Source organism: Cavia porcellus, unplaced genomic scaffold (assembly GCF_034190915.1).
Source record: "Cavia porcellus strain 051 isolate PalLab524CR breed Dunkin Hartley unplaced genomic scaffold, mCavPor4.1 scaffold_8, whole genome shotgun sequence".
Lineage (NCBI taxonomy): Eukaryota > Metazoa > Chordata > Mammalia > Rodentia > Caviidae > Cavia > Cavia porcellus.
The window spans coordinates 41,894,928-41,917,317 of record NW_026947491.1 but is presented as its reverse complement, the minus strand read 5'-3'; the positions used below and the strand labels follow the sequence as shown (position 1 = coordinate 41,917,317).

At 36.6% G+C, this 22,390-nt stretch overlaps 1 protein-coding gene across 5 annotated transcripts in view; it reads right to left on the bottom strand.

The window, feature by feature from the left end:
* Larp4 (La ribonucleoprotein 4) overlaps positions 1 to 22,390 on the bottom strand; it is a 58,073-nt gene that overhangs the window by 21,747 nt on the left and 13,936 nt on the right. For 3 of the 5 annotated variants that reach the window (XM_063254733.1, XM_063254732.1, XM_063254731.1), the window contains exons 2-5: positions 6,683 to 6,830; positions 4,595 to 4,750; positions 3,815 to 3,890; positions 202 to 338 (exon numbers count right to left, since the gene is read on the bottom strand). In XM_063254733.1, the coding sequence (XP_063110803.1) occupies positions 202 to 338; positions 3,815 to 3,890; positions 4,595 to 4,750; positions 6,683 to 6,830 (517 nt within the window). The remainder of the gene's footprint in view (positions 1 to 201; positions 339 to 3,814; positions 3,891 to 4,594; positions 4,751 to 6,682; positions 6,831 to 22,390) is intronic. The other 2 variants (XM_063254734.1, XM_063254735.1) reach the window with 2 other exon arrangements.

Here is a 22,390-nt window from a genome sequence, read left to right as displayed (position 1 = left end):
ACTGCCTATACTTGTTAATTGAGCAGCAAGAACAACAACCAAAATATAGACTACAGAAGCTGAACACACACACATACAATAGACAAGCAACCAGGGAAAATAAATTACTGGAATGAGAGAGAACCATTAAAACTCCCTGAAAGCCAGAGAATGTTTAACTTCTTAAAATTCAAACACAAGTTTAAAGGTATTATTACATACATCTCAACACTTCAAGAATTAAATCAGGATCTGTGGTCAATTTTTTTATTTCTTCCATGTTGGCAACTGTCCATATTGGGACAAACTGGTCACTATCCATTTGAGATATCAAGTAAAGATCCTTTGATAAATTTTCTCTGAAAGAAATAAACAAAAGCAATATAACAAGAAATTCTTAAAAACCATCTCAAGAAGTTTTATTCATTTTTATCAGTATGTTCAGGGCAACACATTTATGCTATTAGAAATAAAAGGCTGAACTCTGAAAAGTTCAGTTAAAAGTTCAACGTCCAAGGTACTAACGTAACATACATTGGTAACACTTTCACAAAATGTCTGACTCTCCAAAAGTATTTGGCCCAAAGTACTGGACAAAGAACTTTATGGAATTATATTGCTATGGAAAGTAGCTTAATATTAAATAACATGTATAAAAGAATCAGTGTTTCACTTTATAAACACTTTAGCATCTGGGGGCTGGGGATTTAGCTCAGCGGCATAAGCACCTGCCTTGCAAGCAGGCGGTCGTGAGTTTGATCCCTGGTACTGATAAAAAGAAAAAAAAAAAACACTTCAGCATCAGTGTTATTATATACATTTGGAAAAAAAAAATGGAAGTTTACCTATGAATTAAATATAAGGATTTTGGGGGAGGTAAACAGGACAGGGGATTGAATCCAGGGTTTTTCTTGAACTACATCACTAAATAAGTATGTGTTTAAAATACATAGTTGACACACTGGTTGGTAGATAGCTGGAGCATGTACAAGATACATCTTAAATCTTTTTACATCCCCACCCTTTCCCACTCCTCTTTCCAGCATCTCTTAGTCCCTTCCATTTACCAAGAACCCATTTCTCCATTTCCCATTGTCTATCATTTATTTTATTTTGACTTATTTATACTTTGAGTTTCTCCTGTAAGGGAAGCATAACATATTTAAGCTCATGTGTCTGCTTTATTTAACACAATAGATTCCAGATGTACTCATTTTCCTACAAATGACACAGATTTACTCTTCCTTATAGCATTGTGTACAAATACATTTATCTGCTGGTGGCAAATAGGCTGTTCTAACATTTAGCTATTATGAACTGTACTGCTATAAAAATGGGAATATAAGTTATTACTGTGGTATGATGACTTTAACCCTAGGAAGTTACCTAGAAGGGAATAGCTGGGTCAAATGGAACTTCTGTACTAGTTTTAACATTCCCACCAACAGTGTAGAAGGAAAGGTCCCTCTTCCCCTGCACCCTTGCCAACGTTTGTTATTCTTTAATTTCTTGATAATAACCTTTGTTTCTGGAGTAAGATGAAATCTCAGTCTTGTTTTAATCTGCGTTTCTCTGTTGACCAGAGATGAGCATTTTTCATGTATTTCCTGATCATTTTGTACTTCTTCTGAAATCAGTCTATTCATCTCATTTGCTCATTTTTTGATTGGGTCTTTTATTCTGGATGGTCTAATTTCCTTCAGTTCTTTGCATATTCTAGATATTAATCCTCTATCCAAGAGGTAGCGGTCAAAATTTTTTTTCTATTCTGCATGTTGTCTCTTCACTGTTTGTTGTTTCCTTTGCGTTAAGATTTTTAATTTGACATAATCTCTTATGTTGATTCTTGATGTTATTTCTTACACAGCTGGTGTTCTGTTGAGAAAATTCCCATCTATGCATTTAAGAGTGTTACCTTCTTCTAGCAGGTAAAGTGTTTCTTTTAATGTTTAGGTCTTTGAACCATTTGATATTAGGATAGCATATGGTGAACACTGTGGGTTGAGATTCAATCTTCTGCATATGGATAGCCAGTTTTCCCAGTACTATTTATTTGTTAAAGAGGCTATCTTTGCTCCAGTGTATGTTTTGGCTCCTTTGTCCAAGATTGGGGACTGAATTTGTATCTAGACTGTTTTTTAAAAATTTTTTTCTTTAAGTCAGGATCTCTCAAAGCCATTAAACTACCCAGACTGGTCCTGAACTTGTTATTCTCCTGCCTCAGCTTCTCAGAGTGCAGGAATTATAAGTGTACATCACCACGCTAAGATGTTTAATTCATAAATGTTACAAAAATCAAATCAAATTCTTTTTTTTTTTTTTTTTGGTATCGGGGATTGATCTCAAGACCTCACACTTGCCAGACAGGCACTTATGCCACTGAGCTAAATCCCTGGCCCTAAAATCAAATTCTTGCCTTCTTATTCATATCAAGTATTTGTTTAGCCAGACTGTCTAAAAATAAATAGAAGTCCATGGTTAAAAGCTTTCTTCTCAAATAGGCCTGACTTGACCACCTTTGTAAAAACTCCCTTCCTCTATGTATGTATGTATGACACTGGGGAATCAAACTTACGACCTTATGCTTGGCAGGCAGGCACTTATGCCACTGAGTTAAATCCCTGGTCCCTCAATGTTTTTTTAAAAAAGCTATTCTCAAATCTCTTTTAAAAACATCTGATTTGTCTTGGTACTTTAAGAATAAAGTGACTGGGTGTGGTGTTGCATGCCTGTAATCCCAGCACTTGGAACACTAGAGCAGGAGGATCGCTGTGAGTTTGAGACCAGCCTGGGCTACAAAGTTGAGTTCAAGGCCAGCCTGAATTACATAGTGAGAAAAGACCAAAAACAAAAGAATACAGTGACTGGAAACTGCCACACTCTAAAAGTCCAAGAGGTCTATGCCTAAAAACAGATAAATCAGAGGTGAGCTGTTTAAAAATGGCTGTTCAGTTCTGATCCAGTTCAGTCAATCCAGTTTCACTTAAATGGCCTAACAGAAATTTAATCCCTGTCCAGAGAGAAAACTCTTAGCTGCTGCTTTTACACTTCCTTCCTATGTAATACCTAGCATACAGTCAACATTTACATTTTTAAGATATGCAAAAAGGCAAGAAATTATGACTAGAAAGACCATCTAATGATCCAGTTTGTAGTCAAGGATTTTACTGTAACTACTGTGTTACTGAAAATGAACTGTATCACAGATACAACTGATTTAAGAAAGCTGAGAGGTTCTTGCTTTCATACTACTAACTGTACTGGAATATAAAGATAAAGATTAAAGAGGAAGAAAGACATGGGAAATATTTAGGATGAAAAATCAACCAAATCTGAGTTAACAGTGTATTGTACATAAATAAATAAGCCTAAGATTAAAACTCCGGGTTTGTAGCTTGAAAAACTGGCTCATCATTCACCAGAGATAGAACAAAAGAAAAGCACATGCATTCATACCCAAATTTGTTTATTTTAATAGGGACATTTCTACATACTGAAGTTTCGTAATATCTAAACTGCAAATACATATATCCATAAGACACTTCAAAAACATTTGGCTGAAAGTATTCTGTTAATAGAAGAAATTAATAGACAACACAGGTTATATCCTTTGCATATTAAATCAGAGACTATGCCTAGAAATCTAGTTAAGAAATGTACTGAAAAATGATACCAAAACTTACCATTTAAAGGTAACAATTTAAAAACTGGTTAATTAATTTTAAAAAGGGAAACAACATTTACCATTTTTCTTCTATATTTCATAGGCATTTTACATGTATTAACCAAATTAATTCAAGAACAGTAGATATATCAACTGAAAAAGATTCTGTACCGTGAAAAACAGAATTCTAACTGTTTCTTCAGACATTCTTTCAGGTCTTCTGTAGAGATTGCCGCACTGTTTTCTCCTGATAGTAGAAAACAAAAGTTAATACTAAGTTATCATAGGTGGTAAAATTGACAAGTTATACTCAGAAATCACAAAGTATCCACAAATTAAAATTTATAATACTAGCTGGGGATGAGCACACCTATAATCCCAGCATGTAAGAGGATCTTTGTGAGTTTAAAACCTGTCTGGGTTACAAAGTGAGCTCAAGGCCAGCCTGAATTACATAGGGAGACCCTGTCTCAAAAAGACAAAAAACAAAACAAAACAAAAATTTACAACACTGTAGTATTAAAAAAAACCCAAACCCTTGTAACTCAGGACTTGCGCTTGCCAGGCAGGCGCCTGTACCGCTGAACTAAATCCCCTTTTCCAGATAATTTCATATTAAAGTTACTTTATCAAGAAATCAACAAAGAACTATTAATACCAAAAGCACTTGGTTATTGTTGCAAAACACCATCACATTTAAGAAATGTTGTAAGTACTGTGTTCCTTAACAGCAACTAAAAGAACAAAAGGTGAACATATTCTACATTTGAAGACAGATTCTAACTTAACTAATTGGGATATAGTTATGTAACTACTGTATATCTCTTTTACTATCTGATGTGAGTCATGCTCTTTAATCTCTCTTACTAGTCTCTTTTTCTCCCTTTTAGTAGTTTTTGATGTGTGTGTGTGTGCTGAATTGTGATTGTAGCAATAAAAACAGAAGTTTACCAGAAATGTCATATATTTGGTAACTCATATCTTCGGGTCCTAAAATCATTCCTTCAGTTGGTTCTTCAATGCCAGTAGTATTTCTTGTGGTTTCACAAGATGAAGAATACATTATTTCATATTCTTTACACATGTCTTCTGAAAGCTCTGTACTTTCTGTATTAAAAGTAAACAAAAAATTTTAATCCTATCTCCAGAGGTAATATATCTTCTAGAACAAAATTTCAAGAAATTCTATCAGTTGGAAAAATGTTCACATGGTTTTAGTAGTTTTGGAGCACTGGAGACCAAGCCCAGGCCTTATGCATGCTAGGAAAGCACTCTACCACTGAGTTATATCCTTAGCATAGATTATTTTTTTTAATTGAATAAGGACAGATCTCCCCCACCCAAGGGACTGAACCTAGAGCCTTATTCACAGAGACATGTCATCCCCTCACTGCACTGTTTTTCTGTTTTTGTTTCTTAGCAAGGTCTTGCTATGTATTTCAGGCTGGACGTGAACTTATTACGTAGCCCAGGGTGACCTCAAACTAGCAGTGATCCTTTTGTCTCAGTCTCCCAAACACTAGGATTATAGGCATGCACTGCCATGACTGAATATCAGTTTAAAAAATTTTTGGGACAGGGTTTTACATACTCAAGGTGCCTTCAAATCTGCAACTCTGCCTCTGCCTCCCAAGTACATAAAATTGCAGCCATGTGATACCATATGCAACTCCACATGGTTTTAAGAATTATATTTACTTAATTAGGGTGTGGGTAGTGATGCACACCCATAATCCCAGCACTTGTGAGGCTGAAGCAGGAAGATCACCATGATTTTAAGATTAGCCTGAGCTACATAGTGAATTCAAAGTCAGCTTGAACTACATGGTAAGAAGCCGTCTAAAAAAAAAAAAAAAACTTACACAAAAGTTTGGGCCACTATAGGTAAGTTAAGATGATTAACAACAACTAAAACTTATGCAACAGTGTGTTCCATGTACTTGATACACTTAATTTTCAGAAAATCCTATACTATTGGCACTTATTACTTTCGTTCTACAGATGGAGGAAACACATAGTTTATAAAAGTCATTTGCTGGGGCTGGGGATTTAGCTCAGCGGCATAAGCACCTGCCTTGCAAGCAGGCAGTCATGAGTTCGATCCCCAGTACCGATAAAAATGAAAAAGACCAAAAAAAAAAAAAAAAAAAAAAAAAAAAAAAAAAAAGTCATTTGCCCATGATCAAATAGTAACTAAACTTCAAAGCTAATGATAGTAGATTAAAACTATAAGCCTGATTTGGTAAGATATACTTGTAATTCCAGTGCTACTCAAGAAGCTGAGGTTACATGATTGACTAGGTGAGATCAAAAGTTTAAGGCCAGTCAAAACAACATGGAACATGTTTCAAAATAAAATAAAAAGGGCTGAAGTGTAGTTAAATGATAAAGCACTTGCCTAGCGTGCATGAGGCCCTTGGTTCAGGCCTTATACCAAAACCAAAAATAAAAACAAACAAAAATCTAAAATAATAAGCTACAAATGATAAATAAATATAAATACATTAAATGCAGGATCTCACGTTTATAGCTAATACTTCAAATTAGTGACAATCCATTCATGTTGGGTATAAATAAGAATTACATATAAGAGCCGGGTATGGTGGCTCACGCCTGTAATCCCAGCACTCAGGAGGCTGAGGTGGGAGGATCCTTGCGAGTTGGTACAAAGTGAGCTCAAGGCCAGCTTGAACTGCATAGCGAGACCCACTCTCAAAAAAGACAAAAAGAATTATATATAAAGTAGAATTGTAATTAAATAATCAAAGGAGTGCCAGGTGTGGTGGTACATGCCTCTAATCCCAGCACTTGGGAGGCTGAGGCAGGAAAATTGTTTTGTGGTCAAGACCAGTCGAGGCTACAAAGTGAGCTCAAGGCCAGCCTGAACTGTATAGTGAGACCCTGTCTCAAAAACCTAAACAAACAAACAAACAAAAAAACCCAACAAATAATCAAAAGATGTATCTAAAGTTCTATATACCTCTTTGGCCATATATTTAATCAAAATGTAATTTTGCCAATGAAATATTTTGGCCTTACCCTCAGTCTGAGACCCTGATGTTGCTGCTGTTTCATGCCAAGAGCTTTCAGTTCCGTGAGTTACAGGAGTGGCATCAGGATTTCCAGAAGGAATTTCTTGCCATACTTTGGCATTAGGATTTAAACCAGTCCCTTTAGATGTTACCTGCTAAACAATCAAAGGATCTATTTGTAAATTTTAAAAGTAGGTACATCAAAGTTATAAATGTAGATAATGGGCTTTCCCATTACTTACATATGAAGAAACTGGAATAATTTTAATTTTAATAAATACTCCTATACAGTAAATATTACCTATATTGTAAAAATGCCTATAATTTTAATAGTTATTAAAAAATAAAAGTGTTTTACACCAACCTACTTGGAAATTTTCACAAATTTTATTCAAAGTATTCACCTATCTTCAAAATGCTATAATGCTCTTATTCTTACTCTTATTGTGGCTTCAGAATGTAATATTTTTACTGCTATTGTAGTTAGGCCAAAAACTTTGAATCTGATTGTTTCTATCATGGTTGGGGCATGCCTACAATCTGAGCTACTAGGAGGCTGAGGAAGGAGGATCACAAATTTGAGGACAGCCCAGACAACTAAAGAAAATACATTTCAAAATACAAAATAAAAATGGGTGAGAATATAGCTTAGCGGTAGAGTACATTTGCGTTCACCCCAACTGTCACAGAAAAGGTGATTTGTACTTTTTTTGGTACAAAGTGTATACTTTGATTGCCCATAATATAATTATGAATATTTCTGTTTAAAGTGACCTTTTCCATGCATTACCTAATCATAAAAACACGAAGATGAAAGCAGGAATTATGCAAGAGGATTGAGTATGTAAGGAAAAAAATATGAAAAGATGACACGAAGGAAGGAAGGAAGGAAGGAGAAATGTTGGGATGTACGTACACTCTTCTCTCACCTCTTGTGACCAAACAATATAACTTAGTCCTTTTCAAGTACATTAATAATGTTATGAAAAGTTTATCCCTCTCTATAGTTACTTTTGACTTTCTTTTTCAGCCACAGCGCCCCGCTCCCTCCGTGGTAGGAATAAGAGGGTAGGTGAAAAGAGCAGGCAATTAACTCGTTTGTAACAAGATACTGGAAATTCAGCTTTTATGAAAAATAACTGTTGCACAGCAAACTATTTATTAGAAGGTTGTCAAAACTTCCTTTCTGAAGAGGTTCTTACAAGTGACACTAAATTACAGGTTAAAAACAAAACAAATTCAGCCTTTAAGGTATCACCAACACCTAAGTATGTTTAATCAAGGTAAAACTGGGTAGGTAGAACTGCAGAACCCCTAAACAAAGTTGCTCATTTAAGATTCACTTCTGAGGACCAGGAGGAATGGTCCATGCCTGTAATCCCAGAACTCAGGAGGCTGAGGCAGGAGGAATGCTTTGAGCATTTGAGGCCAGTCTAGGATACAAGATGAGTTCAAGACCAGCCTGAACTACATAGTGAAACTGTCTCCAAAAGACAAGAAAGAAAGAAAAGTTTAATTATACTCTACTGCAACTGCTTCCTCATATCAACTGAAAAGTTCTGATAATCTGGGAAAAAGACCAGATATAACACCATCTCCCATGTTCAGGTTCACTCATATCTCAAGGATAAGAGCTAAAAGTCTCCAATGATGATGGCTGTAGGGGTGTTTTATCACTTACACTGTTCAGAATTTCCAGGATTAGAAAGTCTGTAAGTTATCCAGGCTGGAATTGAACTCATGGTCCTTCTGCCTCAGCTTTCCTGACTGTTGGGGTATAGGCATGTATGATTGTGCCAGCTCCTCACAAGATTTTTAATTAATAAGAATATTTATGTATTTTACATACATAATCTTCCTTCTCTTTCCAATTCTGACAATACAAGTTATGTCTCTGCCCAAGAAAACACATGACCCTAGAAACATGGTTCTTAGGAAAAGAGATCAAACTTCTGAATATTGATTTAAAAAATTACAATATTCATTTAATGAATAAAATCTGTAACTGAGAAACATACAATGAAAGAGTAATATATCCAGAAATAATACTCTTAGCCCAGAGGACTGATATATGGTGTTTTAGTAAAACAAAATTTTTTTTTTCAATTATTGTTTAAACACAATGATTGAGGCTCTAGAAATAACACGTGAATTTAAAACAGTTGAGAAAATTTAATTCACCTGTGCCTAAATTGTAACCTGAAGAATTTCTTTTCTTTTTTCTTTTTGTCTTTTTGAGACAGGGTCTCGCTATGCAGTTCAGGCTGGCCTTGAGCTCACTTTGTAGCCCAGGCTAGTCTCAAACGGTCAACAATCCTCCTGCCTCAGCCTCCCTTGCTGGGAGCCACCATGCCTGCCTAAGAATTTCTTATTTTAACAATTACATCAGTGCTGGAGAAGCAGTTAAGGCTCAGTATAAACACTCCATATCTTGCTCCCTACTACTATATCAATAGTACTTGAGATAAAGCATTTTGGGTCTTTTTTTTTGTTATTCTTGCCCCCTTCCCCACAGTGCTGGGAAATAAACCCACAGCTTCAGGCATACTAAGTAAAGCACCAACCACTGAGCTACATCCCCATTTCTTTTCATTTTATTTGTGAGAAAAGGTCCCACCAAATTGTCCAGGCTGAGGCCTTGACTGCACATTTCCTGCCTCACTCACTCATGTTGTGATCAGTGGGAACCAAACACCCAGCTTCTGTAATCTTTTCATGCAGCATGTTAGTTCTGAAAGGAAAGCAACTCTCTTCCTGTCTCACTTCCACTTTCAAAAGTGAAATGCAAAAACTAATTTTTAAAAATTATTTTATTAGTTAATATTAAGAAGAAAAGGTAAAACAAATTTTCACAACCAAATAATGAAAAAGTAACAATTGTTGATAAATTACACATCATTATCTTTAGTCACTCAAGTACAAAATATGGGCATAAAAATTTCTTCAATCAATATTAGCACAACCTTTCCTATTCAATGAACTAAGTGACACTAATGGTATAACTAACTTGCATTTTTTTCTTTTCCCTTCTATCCTTTCTCTTTTCCCCTATCTTAGTTTCTTCTTTTTATTGAACAGTTTCCTCCCATTTCACAGTGACTATTGTATATTTTGAACCTTATGGTTTCACATATGTCACTGTGGTGTGATGTTTTTCAATCCTTCTGGGAAGATACACAGAAGGGGAATACCTGGGTTGAACGGGACCTCTAATCCTAATTTTTTGAGGCATCTCCACACTGATTTCCACAGTGTTTGTACTAGTCTACTCTCTAACCAATAGTTGTAAAGGATTTCTTTTTCCCTACAGATCCAGGAGCATTTTTTATTGGTTAATATATATTTTTTTAAAAAATTAAATAATTTTTTGATGAATAAGGGAGAGACAAAAACTAATTTTAAAAAGGGGGGCAAAAATCACATTACATGACTAGAAAATTGCAACAAAAAACTGAAAAAATGAAAATCAAGAAAAAGGTAAACAGACAACAGGAAAATTAGAAGTACCATTTTTACTTCTTAGATTAGCATGCATCTAAATATAATCCCCAAGTCTAGCAAATATCCTTCACTGGAGACTGTACAAAATAATGAAACTCATACTCCCACATATTAGGAGCATTTGTAAAAGTCCATAAATGGGAATAAACCAAAGTCAGGCAAGTAAGAAATTGTGATATACTCACTAGATTACTTACAGCTATTCAAAGTTATAATATCACATTTTATAAAATGTGAAACGATACGCGTATCACAAAGAAAAAAGGCTGCTTATTAAATGGTGACACATCAAGTATTTTAGAATGTATCCTAATTTTCAGAAAAGTTAAAATGTGTACTTTAGGATCAATAAATACCAAATTTTAAAAATGCTTTCACAGAACGAAGGGGGAAAATCCAGAACCACCATAATGACAAAAGCATATGCTAGGCAATTCTGTAGGCTAGGCACTACTGTCAAACAACACATATTAATACCAGTATAGCTACCCTGCAGATTACCCATTTTGAGATACAGAAAGAAAACTGGGGATGCAGCTCCTTCACAGGGAATGTGCTTAGCTTGCACAAAGAGGGAATGGGGGAGAGGGAAACAGACAAGACTGTAAAGTCCCCCTCCCCCCAAAAAAGAGAGAGAGAGACTTTAAAAGTCAAGGGTCAAACTCAAGTGGCCCTAACTTCAGAAGCTACATTTACTACACAAAATGATTACAATTCACAGATTATTACAACTGCAAATTTATATAGATATGGGCTGGAAGGGAACATGATAAGCTAAATTATCCAGACCAGAATTCTTTTCCTTATAAACCATTGTATTAAAATGCCACTTTACATTAGAGTCAAAAAAATTACAAAGCTTGGGATGGGGTTAACAGTTCAGTGGTAAGCAGGGTACTTGTCTTATATACTTAAGGTCCCACTCTAGCCCCAGGAACCCCTGCCAAAATATCCATTTACATATACACACACACAACTTTTTAAAAAAGGATATACCATATCTATTGGAAAACCTGAGTATAAATGTCAGTGCCTAATACATTAAAAGTTTAGTTCTATATGACAACACTTACATTTTACATAATTACTGAACATTTTGATTCCTTTTTTTTTTTTTTTTAGTTTTTCAGACAGGATCTTGTTATATAGTTCAGGGTGGTCTTAAGCTCAGTGATCCCCCTGCCTTAGTCTTCAAGAGTACTAGAGAGTGCACTACCACACCCCATGCTCACCATTCTTTCTTGCCTCTCAAATCCTTTGGCTCTAAGGAAAACACTCAGAATTTAGTAACTTCTCTCAAATTGTACTTTCTCTAAAATACCTTTATTGAGCCGGGCGTGGTGGCTCATGCCTGTAATCCCAGCACTCAAGCGGCTGAGGTGGGAGGATCCTTGCAAGTTCGAGACCAGCCTGGGCTACAAAGTGAGCTCAAGGCTAGCCTCACTGCATCGTGAGACGCCATCTCAAAAAAGACAAAAAAAAAACCCCAAACCTTTATTGGCCAGGTCTAGTACAACAGGCCTCTAATCAAGGAGGTCAAGGACAGCCTGAACTGAACTACAGGGAGACCCTGCCTCAGTAAATAAATAAATAAATACATATATCCCTTATTTTTATTCTACATCCTTGCTATATTCAAATTAAGCATATTAAAGACAATTCCGTTCTGATTTATATTTATTGTTAAAAAGAAAGCAGCTATCAGTCTAGCTGCTACTTTTACTCTTTTCCTTCTTGTTGCTCAATCTTTGCCAATGATATGCCACTCTGCAATCTTTGTCCCCATGTGGAACTCCTGGGCTTGAGGTACAGCTCAGTGGCTAATCACTTAGCCAGCATGCATGAAGCCTTGAGTCCAATTCCCATCCAAACAGTGAAATTCTTTTTGTTTACTGTACATGGGATTCACTAAGTCCCCATACCACTCTGAAACTTGATGTCTTTCATCAATTCCATGAAAAGAAGATTGCCATTACTCCTACGAACACTGCCTTTTCACCACCTGTTCTATTATTTTTTTCTGGAATTCCAATAAAATAAAAGTCAATGTTACATCCTCTCATATCTTCCATGTACAGTATTTACCTTTCTTTTTTCCCATTTCTTTGTTTCTAGTAGTATTCTGAGAAATTTCTTTTTTCATTATTGTTGTTTTGAGACAAAGACTCACTATGTACTTCAGGCTGGCCTTAAATTCACAGCAATTCTGCCCCAGTCTCCCAAGGGCTGGGATTACAGGCATGTGCTGTTTACTACTCCTGACAACTCTAAGCAATTTCTTAATATATTTATCCCAGCTCATCAATTCTTGCAAGCTGTAAAGTTTTTCTGTTTTCTTTTTCTAACAGTGCCAGGGATTGAATTTAAGTCTTCACACTGATACACACCCACTTTCAGCCATTTTTAAACTTTGAAACAGGGTCTCACTAAGTTCCTAAACTGCCCAGGCTGTTTATAAATATACGAAACTGGCTCTTAAAGAAAGAATTTGTTTTCCTTTTCCTATTGACTGCCCAGAAACACTACCAGTTAAGAATCACTTTAAATTTTTCAATTTGGGTTTCTGGAAACAACAGTAGCGTGAATTTTAGTTCTATTTTGGCATCAAAGAGGATTTCTGTTTACAATTATCAAAGACCTCTCTTATAGCAACCTAGAAGCCAGGCTAAAACTGACAAGTTTCCATTTCTCTGGGAAAGTCTCCCACCCCCTTATTTTGTGTCCTGCCTCTGGGCACTGAATCAAAACTGTAGCTCCAGGCCACCTAAGGACCAAAAGATACAGAGGATAGCTTCAGCTTCAGTACAGCTTTATCTCTCTGGTATTTTCTATTTTTCTGAAGATTTCAGTTGCTTTCTTTCTAACCCACAGCTTTGTTTTTAATTTTATTTTTCTTTGTGTTCCTGTGTCTTGCCACGCAAATTCAGGTTGGTCTTGAGCTCACTTTGTAGACTAGGCTGGTTTCAAACTTACAAAGGTCCTCCTGCCTCAGCCTCCCAAGTGCTGGAATTATTGGTGTCCCCTACACACTCAGCTTTGCTTTTAAATTTTTTAAAAAATCACTTTACCCAATATTTTCTGTTGTTTTCCAAATGTCTTAGTTATTTTATGCTACTGTAACAAAATACCTGGCTGCCAGGCACCTACAAAGTAAAGAGGTTTGTTTGGCTCATGTTTCTGAGGGCCCAAATAGCATCAGAGTGCCAACCTTTAGCAAAGGCTGTGTGGCAACACAGCAGAAAAACAAAAAGGAGCATTAGTCTGCAGAAAAAAACCAAGCCCACAGGGTAGTTTTGCTGCAACCTGCTGGAGAGAACTTGCCTATTCAAAGTAGACTTGACTTCAGATTAGCAGAATGTATTCATGACAGTGAAGCCCCAATGAGCTAATAAGTAACTTCCCATCAGATACCACCTCAACAACACCACACTTGGGACCAATCTGCAGCACATGAACCTTTGAAGGACAAATCTTAGCATATAACATCGGGTTCAGCCAGGGATATAGCTCAGCGGTGCAAGCACCTGCCTGGCAAGTGTAAGGTTCTGAGTTTGATCCCCGGTACCAACAAACAAAGAAATATTTCTCCCATTCATATTTCCAGGAAAAGTATCAACTCAGATAGCATCAACTCAGTGCATGCCCATAATCCCAACACTTGGGAGGTCAAGGCAGGAGTGATGTGTGTTCCCTTTGTAGTAAGACTCAGGCCAGCAAGAGCTACATACCATCTCAAAAAGCAAAAATAAAATGACCCAACCTCTGAACTGACCCAATCCAACCATTATTCCCCATCCCTTCCTTTTTAATAGTAGGGATTGAACCCTGGGACTTTGTACTGAGCTATATTCCCAACTGTTTCAATTCTTTGAGACAGGCTCAATAAATTGCTAAATTGCTCTAGGCTGGGTTCCAGTTCCTGACTCAATCTCTCAGACTGCAGAGGCCAATATTTTTTCTTAAAATTAAAGAGTAATTTCAACAAATGAGGGCCAACTATGTCATAACAATACCACCAACAAAAAATTAAGCTGCTCTATAAAAGTTTGTAATCATCCTGAAAAGCATATGCTTTATCTTTAAAAGTATGTATGCCTTATCAAAACTCCTTATACTTTCTATACATCTTGAATACTTAATTTCATTTGCTTTGGTCACTGCATCCTCCTCCTCCCCTCAATTGTATTCTATTTTGCTACTATTTTTCAGTAAGATTTGTTGTTGCTGCTTTTTAAAAACTAATGATATTGAACCTAGGATTTTTTCACTGAACTACGTATTAGTCCTTTTAAAAATACTTTGAGACAGGGTCTTGGTCTCAAACTTGTGGTCCTCTTGCCTCAATCTCCCAGAGAAATGAGGTTAGAGACCTGTATCACTGCCCTGTATCAATAATAGTGTAAATATGTGTTCTTTGTATTTAGGCTAGTAACATAAACCAAAGCCTTAGAACCATTTTAACAAAATAAGGGTGTATGCACACACAAAAAAAGAGCATTTGTGACTATATTTACCATTGATAGCTAGAAATTAAAATTGATAAACTTTTTCCAAATGACCTCACTTTAAATTAAAATCTTTCATTACTTATTCCCCAAAATTCACTTCACAGTGCCCCAAAATGCAGGCACTGACAGGCACACACAGCCATAATCCATGGGGTGCCAGGCTACTGCTCATGCTGGCAAACAGTTCTTGATGCCATTTATGTGGTGCTGCCAGTTTTTCAGGTATGCAAAGATGCAAGCACACTGAGGTCACAGAGGCTTCCACCCTTATTGCAAATAAAGGCCAGGTGTGGTGGTGGATGCTTGTAGTCCTAATATTACAAGGCAGGAGGACTGTGGAGTTTGAGGTCAGCCTACGCTACAAAATGAGTTTAATGAGTTTAAGGCCAGCCTGAACTGTACTGTGAGACACAGTCTCAAAAAGATAAAAAAAAAAAAAAAAAAATCCAAAGCAAAAACAAACTAAAAAATTTTAAATGAAGATCTGGGAGCCAGATGAAGAGCCCCTGAGAGATCACTGCATGAAGCTCTCTAAAAGTAATGACTGCGAAGATGTACCAGAAATGCAGGACGTTAGAGATGCCAGAAACACGGTATTTCAGGGTGGTGAGGTATTTTTGTCTGTTTTGTGTTTTTTTAGATAAAGTTTTGCTGTGTAGTTCAGGCTGGCCTTAAACTTGCAGTGATCCTCCTGCCTCAGCCTTCCAAGTGCTGGGAGTATAAGCATGCACCACCTTGCCTGGCCTGAAACACAGAATTCCTGCTGGGAAAGTTGTACAATAGTGAGCACAGTGAGTCAGTCAGCCAATTAGCCAGAGAGAAGAGAGGGAGAGAGAGAGAGAGAGAGACAGACAGACACAGAAAGATCACGTAGGCTGCAACCAGCAAGACCACAGAGGCAGAGATGCTCAAGATCTCTGGAGTTAACATCTAAATACAACCTCCTCTGGGTACTGGACATGCAGCCACAGGATTTCATGTTTACCCTGCTGGGTTTCGATCTTGCTTTGGTCCCATTCCTTTCTATACTCCTGTTCTTTCCTTTTGGAATGGAAAAGTTTACTCTGTGCACTGTATATCTGAAATACTTAAATTTCCTTTTTACTTTTACAGGAGCTTATAACTATGAGTTTGTCTTGAATCTCAGAGACTCTGAACTTTTTAGCAATGTTAGAAACATTAAAACTTTGGCAACTCTTTAAGAGATGAACTAAATGCATTTTTCAGAAGATGCACATGAGCCTTTTAGGAATGAGGAGTAGAATGTTATGATTTAAATCTAAAATATCTCCCAAGTCTTATATGTTTGAAAAAGAGAATGGATTGTGGAGCGGCTATACTCACCAGTGGATTCACCCACTGAGAAGCTCAGAGATGAATGTGCTGTTTAGGAGGTTGGGCATGACTGGAGAAGGGTTACTGGGGCAGTGTGACTTGGAACAGTGTTCTGCTCATCATATCCTCCTTTCTCTCTCTGCTTCCTGACTACCATGATGTGAGCAGTTTCCCTTCCCCAGCCCTTCAAGTATGCCCTTTCTACCTTGGAGCCAGTCAACAATGGACTGAATCATTGGTGGAGCACACCTAAAATCCTTGCACTGGCTGAGGCAGGAGAATGACTTTGATTTCCAGGCCAATCTGACTGGCTACAAAGTGAGTTTAACAAGCCAGTCTGAGCTACACAGCAAGACTCTGTCTCAAAAAACCAAAGGGAATATAAATAAAACTCTCTTCCTTTAAATTGTAAACATCAAGTATTTTGTCCTCTTGACTCAAAATGACTAACATACCCTCTATGAGGTCTTTATACCAATTGCAGGTCCCTACAGATTTTGAGAGTAACTATTTGAATAAAACCCAACTCTTTGGTATGTTGCATACTGTGCACTTGGGAGGCTGAGGCAGGAGGACTGTTTAAGAGTTTAAGACCAGCCTGAACTACCAAGTGAGCTTAAGGCCAACCTGAACTGCATAGCGAGACCCTATCTCAAAGACAAAACAAAACACACACACCCCAAAACACCTAACATGAAAAGGCAAACAAGTCTCTATACTCTTAGGGGTTCCAGGAATGTTTAGAAGCAGCTGTGTGCTAGGGGCAGGAATGCCTTTATTTTCTAGCTGTGACAGAAATGGAACTGGCCAATGCTGTCAGAACCCAAAACTGGTGGACTGGTCTCATTGTCCAACTCCAGGAAAACAGGGGCGGGCTTTGTGTATTGTCTGACCTCAGTGATGAAAGTTGAGGCAAACCATGTTAGCTGAACCCAGATGGGGGACCTAAAAGGATGTTTTTTAAATCTCTTTTCAAAAGTACACAAGTCAGATCTTAAAAGATACACATCCTAAAAGATTATGGACCACAAAATGCTTAGGCACAAAAGATCACCCTAAAATGTATTTCACAAAATTGGGCCTATATATAAAATGGGCCCAATTTTGTAATATATATATATATATATATATATATATATATAGAGAGAGAGAGAGAGAGAGAGAGAGAGAGAGAGAGCGAAAGAGAGAGAAAGAGAAAGACATACACACACACACACAGACAGGATTCAGACTGACCTTGAACTCACACAGTGATCCTCCTACCTCTGCTTCCTGAGTACTGGGATTACAAGTGAGTACCACCACCAAGCCTGACCCTTATTTTTTTGTTGTTTTCTGAGACAGGGTCTCAATATGTATTTCAGGCTCATCTTGAACTCATTATGCTGGAATTACAGGAATGTGCTACCATGCCCTAAAAAGTACCATTTCCTAAGAATTCTAACTGACTAGGTCAAAATTATAGACCTAAAACTAAGACAAAGATTCTAATCCAGCATAGTCAATATATCTAGAAATACATTCTGATTTATGTATTTTTGTGGTACTGGGGACTGAACTCAGGGTCTTTGCACTGAGCTCTTTTACATATATGTTTTCTTTTCCTTTTTTTTTTTTTTTTTTAAATTTTGAAACATGGTCTTGCTAAGTTGCTAAATTGCCCATGCTTAGCCTGAACTCTCAATCCTCTTGCCTCAACCTCCCAGTTTACTAAGATAATAGGCATTTGACATACCAGCTATTAATGTATTTAACGCATCATACTTTTTTCCCTGTTTGCATGCTTGCTAATATGTGTTTGTAATACTTGGCTATAGCACTGTATCTGAGCTGCTCCATTTTTTTTTTTTTATAACATCTTTTGATCTTATCTTCCCGTTCCCTCTTGTTTTTCTTTCTTCTTTTTTGGTACTGGGTATTGAACTCACAACCTCGTGCTTGCCAGGCAGGTGCTCGTGCTGCTGAGCTAAATCTCCAGCCCTTATTTTTCTTTTTAAGTTTTTATCCATTCGTTGGCTTTTCTGGATCTATGTTTGGACTCTTAAAAAAAAAAAAAAAAAAAAAGACTGTCCATATATTCACAGGTTACAAAACTCAGTTTGGAAATTAATGGAAATCTTTTTAAAATCCAACCACTGGCACACAAACTGCTGGGCTCCCCCTGTAAGTAAAACCCTAAAATTTTAAAGCCATAAAACTTATACTTTATCTTATTTAATGTATACTTGTTTATATGCTACCTTGGGTATACATTATTGTGCCAAAAGTTCTATTTAAGCTGACTTATAGATAAATTATATTCATGTAATTAGCCTAAATGCTTTTCGTTCATAGTTTAACAAACAGGTTCATTTAAATTACCTAAGGAAAATAAAAGTGAGGATGTCTTTAAAACTGCTAATATACATTTTAGCTAGGTTGACAGCCAGTCAACCTATTTACCTTTATTTAAAAAAGTAATGCCAGCTAGGTGTGGTGGCATATGCCTGTAATCCCAGCACTCAGGAGGCTGAGGTGGGAGGATCTTTGTGAGTTCAAGACCAGCCTGGGCTACAAAGTGAGCTCAAGGCTAGCCTCAAATGCATAGAGAGACCCTGTCTCAAACAAACAAAAAAAAAGCCTTAGACTGGGGCTTTAGCTCTGCTGCTAAAGCACCTGCCTGACAAGCACTAGGTCATGAGTTTGATCTCTGGTACCACAAAAAAAAAAAAAAAAAAAAAAAAAAAGACAACTTACTGTGCATAGTAGGGCACACCTCTAATTCTAGATTTCTATGTGGAGGCATGAAGATCCAAGTTCAAGATCAGCACGCACAATTTAGCAAGACTGTCTCGAAATAATAAAATAAGGGGGTTGGGGATTTAGCTCAGTGGCATAAGTGCCTGCCTTGCAAGCAGGCAGTCCTGAGTTCGATCCCTGGTACCGACAAAAAAAAAAAAAAAAAAAGGAAAAATAATAAAATAAGGGGTGGAAATGTAGCTCAGTTGGAAGATCCTGGGTGAAATCCCCAGCACTAGGGAAAAAATAATGAAGATATAATGTCCATTGTTTTCTATGCTTCAAATATAAAAGCTTTTAGGAAAAAAACAAAACAAAATTTAAAAAACCCATCAGATTTGTCTAACATCTTGATTTCCAGAGTTATATAAAATTGGTTATTAAGCCAGGTAGATTAAAAATGAATATTTATAATAAAATAGCTGAATAATCTGTTGTTAAATATTAAGTTCAAGTGGTCTTAATTTCTTGAGGTTTTATATACAATGTATTCAAAACTACTAAATATTTTTCCTAATTTCTTTTTTCTTTTGAGACATGGTACCGTTATACAGTTCAGGCTGACTTTTAACTCACTAGGTAGAAGGCTAACCCCGAACTCAAAGCAGTCCACTGCCTCAATCCTCCAGTGCTGAGATTGCAGGCCTACACCACCATGCCCGGCTTCCTAATCTGTTAATGTATAAAAAAGCTTACTAACAGTTGTGAAGAATTGAAGCTATAATCCTCTATAAAATTAGTAAATAGGGAAAAATTTTCCCCTTAAATTCTCAGGTTCCCCTTGAACCTGAGAAAATACCAGATTAAAAGTCCTTCAAGGCTGAAAAATAAATGCTTCTTCAATCAATTTGCTTCTTTTGGCCTGGCAAATGTGAAGTCATGAGTTTGATCCCTGGTACAAAAAAAAAATTGCTTCTGTTTTCTCCACTAATGGGTAACTGCTTCAATTTTCCAGTATCCCACATCTCAATAAATATTACTTTAAAAAAACTTGTGTGTAATTAAGTTAGCTACAAGTAAAAGGTTATATAGTTTTCAAAATTTAATACATTTATGTAAATCCAAAGGCTCATTATTTAAATAATAAAGTTTTCTTAAAGTGCTGATCTGCTCTTGGTAAAAATTTACAAAAATTGGTCTAAAAAAATGAGGATCAAGGTAACTTTATTAGCCTTACAATTGCTTAGAAAAGTTTTTAAAATGTTATGGTTTATTTACACATGAATGTTGTAAAATGTGAATCAGTTTATAACTGGTAAAATATTTCAGATTATTATATTTGACGCTATATATCTAAAACTAGAGGTGTGTATACAAAAGAGGACTAAAAAAGCTGTATGCCTGAGTTCTGTGTTATGTACAGAAGTTTGTAAAACATAAGGTATATAAATTTAGTATGTATAAAGTAACCATAAAGGGCTCTCTATTATACAATAGATATTCTGTCTAGACCTTAAACAGATAAGGTAAGTAAAACTTTTTGGCATTTCTGTCATTTATTTTCAGTATCATTCAGATAAGAAAAGACTGGGCAATTTGGATAGCCCTGTCATTTAAAACTGACCTGCATCTACTGGTTTTAATTGAATAATAGTTTGTTCTATATAAATAGGATGTGTTTATTGGATGACTATGCTCACCAAAACTGTTTCCTAAACTTGTAAGCAGTCTACAGTTAACCTGATTCTTCTTTGTGTTGTTACCCTATCTAACTCCTCAAATGCAAAAACTAAAATAATACACAAAAGACTTCTATGCGGGTTTTATACTATTATTTTCTAGTGTGCTAAAATGCATTTATCTTCCCCAAGCATACAAAATTTCTAAATCAGAGTTTAGGTAAGTACCTTATCATACTGGTGCTTCCCACACTAAAACTGAAGATTTTCCTAGATTTATGTGCCCATAATTATCTTATGATCATTATCTTTGAGCAGAGATAATGAATCTAATATAGCCCTGAAATAATGGTGTCATGACATAACTATTATTCTAAAATGCTATAACTGGTCAGTTGCTAAAAGCTTTCTTTAATGTCTTATCCACACCTACTCAGTCTTTTGTTATCCAATCGGTACCAGGGATCAAACTCACGACTGCCCGCTTGCAAGGCAGGCGCTTATGCCGCTGAGCTAAATCCCCAGCCCCTAATTTTGTTTTTCTTTAAAATATTTAGAGCCGCAGATCTAGCTCAGTGGCATAATTGCCTGCCTGACAAGTGTGAGGTCATGAGTTCGATTCCTGGTACCAAAATAAAATACAATAAATAAAATATTTACAGCCAGATTTATAAAAAGAATTTGAAAGAATCCTGGATATAGCTTTCTGACAAAAGTAGATTTATTGGATTTTTTTGATTCAAGTGTATGTACTGACTGTTCTTGACAACAACTGTCTGCTCTCCTATAGAAATCTGAGCATTATTTCTTTTTTTTTTTTGGTACTGGGAATATAACTCAGGATCTTTCGCTTGCCAGACAGGTGCTGTGCCACTGAGCTATATCCCCAGCCCCTGAACAACATTTTGAGTTGACAGCTTCACCTACAGGGCACATATAGATAACATCAATTCCCAATACTAAACCCTGTTAAACAAAAGGAAAAACGTCTTTCAGTCTCATTTTATATTTCAAAAGTGCAACAACAACAACAACAAAGAGCTACAATAGTTGGGAGTAAAACTGCTCCTACTTCAAGACTGGTGTAATTGGCCTCCTGGGGGTTCAACAGGCAAAACTTGAAGACCAAAGCTAAATAAATAAACAAATAAATAAAGTTAAGAGGATAGCCAGTATTTTGTCTCCTGTCTGCCAAAATCAACTAGGACCCACTCAGGGAACAAGACCCCTCTAAAAGGGCTTTGCAACTACTGTGGGTCAGTTAACATCATAAGCAGGGAAATTATTAAGACTCCAGAGGTTAGGAGTCAGCTAGCCAGTGGGACAAGTTTCCATGGTTCCAAGAGAAGCTATATGGTCAAGCTACACTGACATCTTGGCAGAAGATGCAATTGGTAGAGGGAAAACCTAAGAGCCACCAAAGGGATCCTCAGATGGCTCCAAAAGTAACCCTCAGGAGTCTTGTCTGACCTTGGGGGAAGGGGGATTGATTTTGATTGACACAGATCTTATTTCAATGTAGTCTTAAATACCCAGCAAAAAAGTATAATCAAAAGGTACAGTAATTTATAATAACATGAAAACAGAGTCTAAAAGGGGGTAAACTAGGTCTAAAAAGTGCTCCAAATATTGTGCCAACCGTTATTGGCAGGTTCCAGGAAACAAAAGCCAGAACCATGAGAGGTGCATATTCCCTGTTCCATTAGCTCTCCCAATTTGTCATGCAGCCTATCTTCAGAGTACTGTCATTATGTTATCCTGATGCACATTGAAGTATCCCTCTGGTAAAGATTTGCTGCCTAATATAAATCTGCCTGCCAGGTATTTTAGCTATTAAACATTATTTTTTTTGTGTGTGTTAACTTTATGTGTCCATTTAGGACTTTAAAAAAACCTTGTTTTTTATGTTTATGTTAAAGACAATAGCTATAAAGTAGTAGCCAGCTTTCAAGTTCTGAGCCCTTTAATAGGAGT